Source organism: Nicotiana attenuata, unplaced genomic scaffold (assembly GCF_001879085.1).
Source record: "Nicotiana attenuata strain UT unplaced genomic scaffold, NIATTr2, whole genome shotgun sequence".
Taxonomy (NCBI): Eukaryota; Viridiplantae; Streptophyta; class Magnoliopsida; order Solanales; family Solanaceae; genus Nicotiana; species Nicotiana attenuata.
Window position 1 is genome coordinate 34,981 of NW_017671201.1, and position 11,510 is coordinate 46,490.

The following is an 11,510-nucleotide window of genomic DNA, read 5'->3' on the forward strand; positions in this document are numbered from 1 at the left end:
ACCGCCCTGCTTGTATGGGTAATTTTTTTTCTCTCCAAGTTATAACAATACAAACCCTCTCCATATTAATGCATGCTTCAATAAATACTAATCTTTTATGATAATGTATAATTTGAATAGAATTACTCGAGCTTATATGTTATATTCTCCTGATTTATATAAGGAATTTTTACACCCTATAGAAAACCTTAGTACCCTATTTATTTTAAATAAAACCATTTTAAAATATTACATCCTATAGATACCTTTTATACTTTATAGCCAAATATCTAATTATAGTTACATCCTACATTTAAGGCATCATATATGCTAAATAATATTTTTCTCTCTCCTTTTTAGTCTTTTCTCTCACATAATCACCGTAAAATTGACTAACCACGTTCTCTCTCTCTTTTTGCATACACTTTACTCTTTCTCCCTCAACCCACGATTTATACCTCTTCTCCCACCCAAATTCTCTAGTTCTCCTCCATTATCACTCCATTACAATCGCTTAGGGTAAGTTTAATTCGTTGATTTTGATAGACGAAGAGCAATTGGTTCAACTGTAGCGGCTCGATTCTGCATGGCAGTGGTCGTCGAAGTAGGGTTCACAGCTTTTGCGTAATTCATGGCTTCGTTTGTGGGATTTGAGGGCTGGGGATTGTTTGTAGTTGTTGTAGGAGGTTGGGCAGATGTGTTAGGGGGCTGACCAGCCGGAATTAATGGCTGGCCGCCGGCCGGCGAAGCCATAAGGCTGTTTCTCTCTCTAGATCGCCCAAATCGCCTATTTGTATTCAGTTGTATTCGAATGTATATTTCAGCTGTATTCACATGTATTCAGCAGCATTCATTTATATATTTTAGATGTATTAAAAAGTTATGCGTATTCTCTTGTATTCAGTTTTAATCAGTTGTATTTAACTATTTTATTCAGCAGTAGTTAGTTGTATTCAAGTGTTTTATACAACTGTATTCAGTTGTAGTTAGTTATATTCAACTATTTTATTCAGCAGAAGTTAGTTGTATTTTGTTGCATTCAAGAGTTTTATTCAGCTGTATTCAGTTGTATTTTGTTGTATTCAAGTATTTTATTTAGATGAATTAAGTTGTATTTTGTTGTATTCAACTGTATACAGTTCTACTCAACTGTATTATTCATATGTATTTCTCTTTATTCAGCTATAATCTTTATTATGTATCTTTCAAATACAGATTAATGAGGGATCGTTTTAGTTCGTTGAGTTAAATTAGGAGAATATCATGTGATTTAATTTCCTTCCGTTTTTAACCAGTTTAACCTTCCAGATTTTGCGCAGATACGTTACTGTATTTAACGTTAATGCCGCTTGAATACAGCTAAATACATGTCAAACTTAGCTGGAATTCCACTTTTTACGCCTATTTTTTTTGTTGTATTAATGAATACAACAGCTTAAATACATGAAATACATTGTATAAAAACATAAAAGGTATCTATAACACATAATATAGCAAAGGGTATCTATAAATGGCTAATTAGACCTAAAAGATGGTGCTTTATGAAAAATTCTCTTAATACATTCGTGTGAAAATGACTCCAGGTAGCTACTTTTAAGCATGATGTTTAAAATAAATTCACAGTATACAATTCATTTAAAGATTAGCCAATTTTCGCTCAAAATTCAAGACATGGCGTCCTAGAACTTATACCTCAAAATTCAAGCTTCAGGACATTGTGTCCTAAATTTCGAAAATTGTGTTCAGGAGTTCGAATCTTATATCCTGAATTTTAAAATTAGTAGTTCCAAAAATCAGGACACTTAATCCTGAATTTCAAATGAGCGGCTCAAAAATTCAGGACACTAAAAGTCCTGAATTTCCAACTTTAAGATACTTAGTCCTGAAGTTTGGATGAACTGGCTAATCTTTATATATAATATAAATTCTAGATATATTTTCAATAGCGGACTTAAAAGTGGCTATTGCTGCACTTCTCCCTACTTTTGTCCACAATTACAAAAAGGGCTTTATTTTTTGAGGAATTTTCAGAAATGACTATTGTTTTGTGGTTATTAACTTCCTATAGGTACCATATACATAATTACTTTCCATAGCTACCTTTCAGTTGTTATGGTAATGTATTCTATGTATTCGAGCTACTGTAATAGGCTAATAAATAGGGTAATCCAGCTGCCAGCCGCTGTATTCACATGTATCCATACCATGTATTCATGAATACAACGTAATAATAGGTCTCTCAAGTTGTTTAATAACAAAAAGCTGCTAATTTAACGGGATACACTCCTAATATAACTCACATAAATCAATTATAACACACAACGTTATCAATCCAATTGATTAGAAGATTTATTAGACGCTAAACACCAAAAAACAAAGAATTCTTCAGAGTTTTAGTCCCTCTTTTTTTTTGACATTGTTCGAGGTTCTGCTCGGAATTGATACAAGTATCTACAGAGATATTTTGAATTTTGATTTTCTGTATATGAATACATCATGTATTTATGCCAGATACAACCTGTAATAGTAATCTACTGCCTGCATATTTCATAATAAACATAGTGCTTGTATTCTATTGTATCTAACAGTTGTGTCCAATGTATTCAAGTTTATTTTTGTATTCACAATATTTTATTTATTCCGAATACATGTTATTACTGCTTTATTGAGTATATTTTATTGGTTGTATTCATTGATTTTCTATTTGTGTTGAGAGTATTTACTGTATTTTACTGTATTGTTGTTTTAAATACAGATGGATACAGTTAGGTTTAAAATACAGATGAATACATCTAGATTGAATGCATAACTAATTGATGAATAACATCAAAATGATAGAACTAACAATGTATTTAAAAATATTGTTGCAAGAACTCAAATACATATAAATACAACAGTCAAAAATCACTGTACAAATAAAAATCAGTGTATGACTTATCGAATACATCTAAATACAAGAAGAGAAAACCACTGTAGAAACTAAAAGTCAATGTATGCGGATTCGAATACATATAAATACATCTACAATTAGGGTCATTGCACATTTTTGTTCTCTTTTCGGCTTCAATGGTTGCTGATGAACCTGCAAATGCAGGTTCCTCTTGAGTGATTTGTAAATCGAAAGATGGCCCTTCGACATTGAGTGCTTTAGTGGGTATTTTGCAGAAAACCTAACAATGGTGGATATTTTTTTTAAAAACTGTTGAAGAGAAAAAGAAGAAGCTTTAACCGGCCAAAAATTCAAAAACTTTAGTGGTGAGTGGTGAAAATTTGTGTTAATGATTTACGACTTACACAATTTCATAGTTCTTGACAGAAGCAAGAAATCATGAATCAGAAGGGAAAAAACTTGGTATCACGCCTCCACGTCCTGTGGAATTGGGAAAGAACAATTTTGAAAAGGATGTTAAAAAAACTTGCAGGAAATCATGAAAAAGCTCATTGGTTTCATGGCTGTAGAGTAGTGATAACCATGAAAATCATGGAAAAGCTCACCGTCTTTCGGGAAAAACCAGTTTTCTGGTTCATATAGGAAAGAATGAGAGAGAGATCGTGGAGAGAGAAATAAAATACTATGCATGATTTTGGGAGAGAATAAACTGAAAGAATGAGAGAGAAAACCAAAACCAAGAGACAACACAACTATAACGCAATCTCTTCCAAATCTAGACGAAGATTACCTATTGAATGAGGTCTCTTCTAATGCTGCTTCCAACTCAGCCTACTTCATTTGATTCTCATCGTTTTGTAGTATAACTATGAGTCTTTAGGGAGGTCTATAATTTAATACGATATGTGATTCGACATTTACGGAGAAAATAAAACTTTTAAAATTTATAGCCTTAAACATATTATAGTATATTAGACAGCGTATTTAATGGCTTAACAGTAGGAAGTGACCATAAATACATATTTTGCAATAAAAAACTAAAGGTAGTTATAGAAAAAAATATTTTAAAAGGGCTTTTATTTATAATAAATAGGGAGTAAAGCTTTGCGAGGTAAAATTGCCTTTTTTTTTAGCGTCTCGTTAAATTAAGATTATTTCGTTTCCTTACTTATCAGAGAGGGGCCCGCGGGGCTTATGTATTAAAAAAGGGGGAGTGAGGGGGGGGGGGGGGAGGAAAAATGGAAAGTCCTCACTTTATTGATGGGACATACCCAGTAAAATCTCACTAGTGGAGTCTGGGGAGAGTAGAGTGTACGCAGACCTTACCCCTACCCCGAAAAGGACAGAGAGGTTGTTTCCAGGAGACTCTCGGCCCAACAGGAAAGACAAATTTCATGTTGTAACAAAAAGAGTATTTTCATGTTGTAGAAATAATACTTTCTTTTTCAACCAAAAGAAAGAGTATTTTTTTTAGTTGTGGAGCACAAATTTCAATGCTTTTTTTTTTTTGCATAAAAAAGTAAAGCAACACATTAGTTCATTTGGGTTTGTGTGAATTTTTAGAAGAATAATTAAATTTCGAAAGAAAATAGAGTCATAAAAATGTCGGGTATTTGGGGGGGGACCACAGGAAATATAGGACTTGGGGGAAGGGGGTGAGGAGAGTAGAAAATATTTTCCGGAAAAAGGTTTTCACTAACAAGCCAAACAAGGAAAAATAAGTGATAAAACCACTCATTTTCCATAAAACTATTTTTCTTCATCCCAAACATGCCCTTAATCTAGAATGATTTTGATGTCATCATTATATTTTGTTACTTTAAGTGCACGTGAAAATAGGGATTTTTACCTAGCTATACTATAATAGAAACCTATTTACTACCTTTATTTAGGTTCCTTATTAATTATTTTATATACATATATTTACTAACTTTATACAAAACCATAAAAAGGAGGAAATGAAACATACCTTAAATATTGGGTATCAGTTACACATAATCCCCTACATTTAAGATACTCTTCCTTTTTCCAAGAAAAACTATATCTGTCTTTGTACTTACCCAAAATCATCACCTCTCTTTGTACTTACCCAAAATCATCACCGTAAGAAACCCACTGAACCCCAAAATCATCACCTCTCTTTGTACTTACGCACAGTAAGAAACCCATTAATACCCATAATCTTTCTAACCCAAAAATATCGCTTACTCACTCCTCTTCCACTGTTATCCCCCCAAAATTGCAGATTCTTTCCTCTTCCAAGGCTGTTGATATACGATTTCTCTCTTTAATCGTCCAAAATCTCTTTCTTATTTATACAATACAGAAGAATTCGAAGATTTGTTCTACAATCAAGTTGTGGGTAAGCTTCACTCTACATTAAAGTTTGGTTATATGTGGAACTTCATAATGAAACTCGAGGAAGATGAAGTTTCGGAATTGTATTACGATTGTATGATAAAGGTATCAAAATTGTATCTGAGTTGTATTTGATACATCAATACCTAAGACAATTTTGATACAATACTAATACTATTAAAATACAATGTTGTATTATAATTTAAGTTTAGAGTTAGTTCTAGGTGGATGTTTTAAATTGAAACTTGAAAAAGATGAAGATCAAAGTTGTATCACAATTTGTACCTAAAACAATACATGATACAATACTAATACAAGTATAATACGATATTATATCAGTTTAAGTTTAGAGTCGGTTTTCAGTTGTATCATAATTGTATCAGAATTGTGTAAGAATTCTTTCAGGATTTTATCAAATTTGTATTTGAATTATGAGCAGTTGTGAGATCGTGACGAATTTCAAAGTTTGTATCACAAATATATGTTAATTATATATTAATTTATTAGTATTATGTCAGGTATTATTTTGGATATTAAAGTACCATCTACCAGTTATATACAATTGTGATACAAGTATGATACAATTACGTTTTACGTATTGATGTATATGATACAATTTAAATACAATTATGATACATCTATCATAAAATTCCTGAATATTTCTTCATTTTCAGTGTTGTCCGGTCTCCCAGCAAAAGAACGATGCAATTGATAATTTAATAATATAAAATTATCGGCAATGGTGGGAAGAGAGAAGATGGAGATTTTGGGCGTAAATTAAGAAATTTTGTTGTAAAAAAAGGAGAGAGAAGAGGAGAGGGGAAAAAAAGGAAAGGATATAATTGAATCCCTTAATTGAAGGCACTAATAATGGGGTGGGAGCCTTTTAAGGAGCAATCTACACAATTTGTAAGAAAAACTTAGATACTTATTAAAAACTACAAAACGTTGGTAAATAAATTTCTAATATAGTATAACTAGGTAAAAGTCCCATGAAAATACTACATACGTATCTTATATATTATGTATTCTAGAATACACTATACCTAATACATTGACTTTTAATGTAATCTAAATCCACAAATTTGTCAAATAAGACAATATGGATAAAAAAAAACTTGAAATAGAGAAAAGAATACCGTTGTTGCTGGTTTCGGTATCAATTTCTCAAGAAAAAAGAGTAAAAATAGCACGGTCTAGCCAGTTTTCGGACTGGTCATTCAAAAATAGTCAGCGTTTACCAAGTCAATGAAAAATAGCCACTATTTTGCTGCAACAGAGACCGGTCCAGCATAATATACTGGAGTTCAGTGCACCTGTGTATGAACTTCCAGCATAATATGCTGGAACTCCAACACACGGAAAGTTCCAGCATAATATACTGGAGATTTGAGCACTTGTGTATGAACTTCCAACATATTATACTGGACTGGTATACTTTGCTCGAACTCGAGTATATTATACTGGAGTTCTAGTGTACTTATGCTGGAACTCCATCATATTATGCTGGAGTTCCAGCATACTTATCCTGGAACTCCAGTATAATATGCTGGAGTTCAAGTATACTTATGCTGGAACTCCAGCATAATATACTGGCGTACTTTTCGGGTTTTGAACAGTGTTTTCGCTCAGATTTATCTTTACATGAAAAGTGGATAAATTTCGATTACTTTTGAAACTGAGCTATTTTTGAACGACCACTTGTAAATCTGGCTATTTTTAAATTTCTCCCGAAAAAATATCATTTTTTGCATTGAAATGTTTTGAAATTTTTACCTCCTATAGCAAAGGTTGATACCTTATTTATTTTAAATAAATACCTTTTTAAAAAATTATATTCCATGGATACCTTTTGGTTTTATAGCCAAATATCTATTTATGGCCACCTCCTACCCTTAAGCCATAAAATACGCTTTGTATTATTTTTCTCTCTCATTCTTTCAGATTTTTCTCCACCCTCTCTCTCTCTCTCAACGCCAGTCTTTCTCCATGAATACAATCACAATTCTCCACTGATTCATCTCCATTGTCTCGGAAAATTTTTATTTGAGTGATCATCGACGGCGGAGAATGACAGAGAGGGGCAAAACCACCCATTGAATTCACTGTTCCTCTTCCTTCCTCAATTCGTCATTGAAGGCTTGAAGGCTTTGAAGGATATAAGTTTCTGTGATATCCTTAATTCGTCTTTATCAATCAATTCGTCATTGAAGGATATAAGTTTCTGTGATTTCTACATCTTCTGAGATATGGCATTGAAGGCTTTGACGTTGTTTTTTGCCATTGAAGGCACCATCGCCGGATCAAGGCGGCGCGTTTTCAATACCGGCTTCCGGTGAACGGCGGGTTCGCCGAAAATTAGGGTTTGTTCTTGAACAAAGACGACGGAGTTTGGGGCTGAGCAACTTGGTTTTCTGTTAATATATTTCAATGTATTTTCATGTATTTCATTGTATTCATTATCTTTTTTTGCATTGTAATTTAATGTATTTCGTTGTATTCCATGTATTTCATTGTATTCACTGTCTTTTATTTCATTGTATTTTCAATGTATCCGGTTGTATTCTATGTATTTCATTGTATTCACTATCTCGCTATATGCCATGAATGTATTTATATATTTTTTTAATTAATATTATTTATGTATTCAGATGTATTATATAATTTCTCTGAAGATTGCTACGTTTTTGGTGTATTTTTCGGTTGAGAATCTTTTTTATAACTGAAAATACAAAATTTATGTGTTATAATTGAGTTTGTTGAGTTATATTAGGAGTCTATTATGTTAATTGATTCACTTTCCGTTTTAAAAATAGTGTAATCCCCTATTTCACGCCGTGAATATAGTCGAATACAGTAATCTGTCCAGCTGTAATCCCACGTTTCACTCCATGAATACACTCGAATACACTCGAATACAACAACTGATTAGCTGGACTTCCCTGATTCACGCCTATTTTTGCTACTGTATTCATGAAAACAATAGCTTAAATACATCAAATACATTTTATAACCACAGAAAAGGTATCTATGATCCGAAATATAGCAAATAGTATCTATAGATGGCTAATTACTACTAAAAGATAGTGCTTTATGAAAATTTCTCAAATGTTTTCCTGAGTAGGCCCATTTTAATGGGCCTAAGGGCTGGTTCAGTCGTTGTTTTTTGTTTCTATGACTCCTTTTTATTTAAGTTATTAAATCTATCAACTTCTGTACTAATTTAGAGAGGTTATTCTTGATTCAGCTTTGATACTTTGAAATAATCTCATGGACCTTTTTTGTCTGATTATAATGTACTTCACCTTTTGATGTCTAGTGTCTGATTATAGTGTTGTACTCCTATGCTTTCTTTCTTAAACTTCTAAAGCTGAAAAGGAAAATCGATGAATTTGTGTAGGGTGATATGTAGTGAAATATATTTCTTAGAACTTTAAAATCATCTTTTTTCCCCACATAGTTCATTTATTTCATTGATCAAACCAAAAACATGGCTAATGGTGGGTGGTTTAACACTAGGAAATGTACAGATATTTTCCCTTGACTGAATATGAAAGATTTGTCGAACCCTCTATCAATATTCTTGTATGTTAGACACTAGGAAATATTGTCTTTTGGACTCATTGCTAATATTTCAACCCCATTACAGGTTTTAATCACTTGACTACTATCTGGCATTTCTGCACTCTTATGTGTGGTCAAATATACTTACTAGATGCTTTAATATCATGTGGTCCATTATAATTTTCTGTCTAGTCAAAATGGTTCTCATTATATGTATCAGGTTATTAGTGGGACTGGCTTTATTAATTTGAGGATTAATTACCAGTGGAGTTGGTATATTTTGATGTTAACCTAATGAGTAATTTTCTATTGGATTATCTGCTTAAGGCTTCATGATCAGTATAAAAGTTTCAAGCTCTAAAACCTTTAGCTCCTTTGCTTATAGAAATGAAACGTAAAACACGTTGTTGGAACTCCTAGTGAAGTCTCTTTCTATATCTAGAATGCGACAAATTTTATTTCAATTCTTTGCATTAACAATATTTGTCTGCTTTCTCCCCACTGTATATTTTACATTGTGTTGATGTCACCACAAGGAGAAAAAAGGCAGTATTCATAAATAACTCGATCAAAAAGATCATCACATCGTAGTAATTTGTTAATCCCAAACTAGTTGAGGTTTGTTATACTTATCACTTCGCTTTATTTGAGCCAATTTAGTATCACAAAGATTTATCACTTTTTAATCTTCATGAATTACCTCTATTCACTTTTAGTGGAATATGGAGGACCAGCTGTTTTTTTGCGTTCAATTTGAATAAACTCTCTTGTTAAGAATACAATGTAAAAGCTATTTTGAGGGTAGAGCTTTTAGTAAAAAATTAGTGTATCAATACTATGTTTGAAGGTTGACTAAAATGGCGTTCTTGGGATTGAAGAATGAACGTGAGAATTAAAAAAAAAATGTTTCAGTACGGTTCTTCGTGTGAAACAATAAACAGAGAAAAATAGATGAAGGTACAAACAGATGAGGAAAAATAGCAGAAGCAATTTTAAACAAAATTGAGCAGCCTCTTGGGGGTGATATTGCGGCGGACCCAAGTCTCAAATTGGCAAGTCGGCAAAACCCCACATGTCGCTATTCTTTCTTGCTCGGTGCGTAGTAGTCGAACTAATATTGCAAGTGGCCAACCTCTTCACGTCATCCTACATTGTTCATGTTTCAATACTCTTAGGCAACGTTTGGTAGGGTGCATAAGAATAATGCTGAATATGGTGTATTAGTAATGCTGATATTGACGGATCTACATACACACTTATGGGTGCTTAAGCACCCATTACTTTTGATCATATTTAGTAATTTACATAGGTAATTATGCAAATATTTAAATAAATATTGAGTGACACCCACAACAAAACTCTTTTTTCCTCTTCTTTTGAAATTTTAATCGGCGAGCACCCATAACTTTAAAATCCTGCATCCGCCACTGAATGCTGATATTAGTTATGCTTGCATTAGTTATGCTGGTATTAGTTATGCTGACATATTTCTTATTCATTGTTTGGTTTGATGTATTAAAGTATTGCACAATTTCTAAAAGAATTGTTTGTTTACAAAATTGCCCTCAAAACTAGTCCACACTCTAACTTTTTAAAAGAAATATATGTTGAGAAATATTTTTATATGAAAAAATTTTAAAAAAATTATTTTATTTGTCTACCTATATTGTAAAATAAAATTAAATATTTATTTATAAAAAAGAAAATATGCTAAGTATTTATTTATTTACTAGGGATATAATTTTACTTCTCACTATTTGAATTATTTTGAACTTGCATTAATATACTAACTAGCATATTTTAATCTAGCATAAATTTTGAAGGACAATTTTGTCTTTCACTAAGCTAATGCATGCATTAAAACCCTTTGCATTGCTAATACCATTGTTTTCTATGCATTAGTTATGCATAGGATGTATAACTAATGCTTGCATAACTAATGCATGGGTTTAAAATGTCTACCAAACAATGTATTATTAATACACAAAGCTAATACATGCATTAGCTTATCTAATGCATCCTACCAAACGACCCCTTAATCGATTGTTTAAGAAAAAATAATCATTGCATTATTTAATGCATTGTTTGGTTGGCGATTTCAAATAATACTTGCATAAAATTATGTATAATTTTACCACGAGATAAAAAATAAAATAAGAATAGTGTATTAATAAATTAGACTATTTAAATTCAAAAATGGCCGTAGAATAAGTAATTTATGTATAACAAAAATTCTACCATTATTTATCACTGTACGAAGGAATGAAAGATTGATGATGCAGAAATTTTCTCTGTGTATTTCACTTTTCAGTGTAGCTTACATTTTTACTTGTAAAATAACGTAAGGAACAATGCAGAAATTAACCTATTCTAGCCACCAGTACAATTATCAGTCCCTATGCCTAACTAACTTTTATTCATTTATTCTCTATCATGTACAAATCAGGTGTAGTGAGAAGCTTCCTACTTATTCCCTATTTACATCAACGGTTCTTGATAAAAAAATTCTAAGAGGCTGTGATGCTCACACGTGTCAGTGTCTAAGGCTCAGAATTAAAAGACACTAAAACCACATATGAGACCATTTACATCGTATAGTCCGAAATTCCTAGTCTTGTGTCTGAGAGTCTTCTTCCCCTTCTCTAATTCTTCATCAACGAGCAAATTATTTTCAGCAAAGATATCATGGGGTTTCTTCTTCTCATCACCCCCCCCCCCC

At 32.2% G+C, this 11,510-nt stretch overlaps 1 protein-coding gene across 1 annotated transcript in view; it reads right to left on the reverse strand.

Annotated features, from left to right (window-relative positions):
• Positions 1–504: 504 nt before the first annotated feature.
• LOC109206643 overlaps positions 505–11,510 on the reverse strand; it is an 11,420-nt gene continuing 414 nt past the window's right edge. The window contains exon 2 of the mRNA XM_019369480.1: positions 505–766. Within this exon, the coding sequence (XP_019225025.1) occupies positions 505–766 (262 nt within the window). The remainder of the gene's footprint in view (positions 767–11,510) is intronic.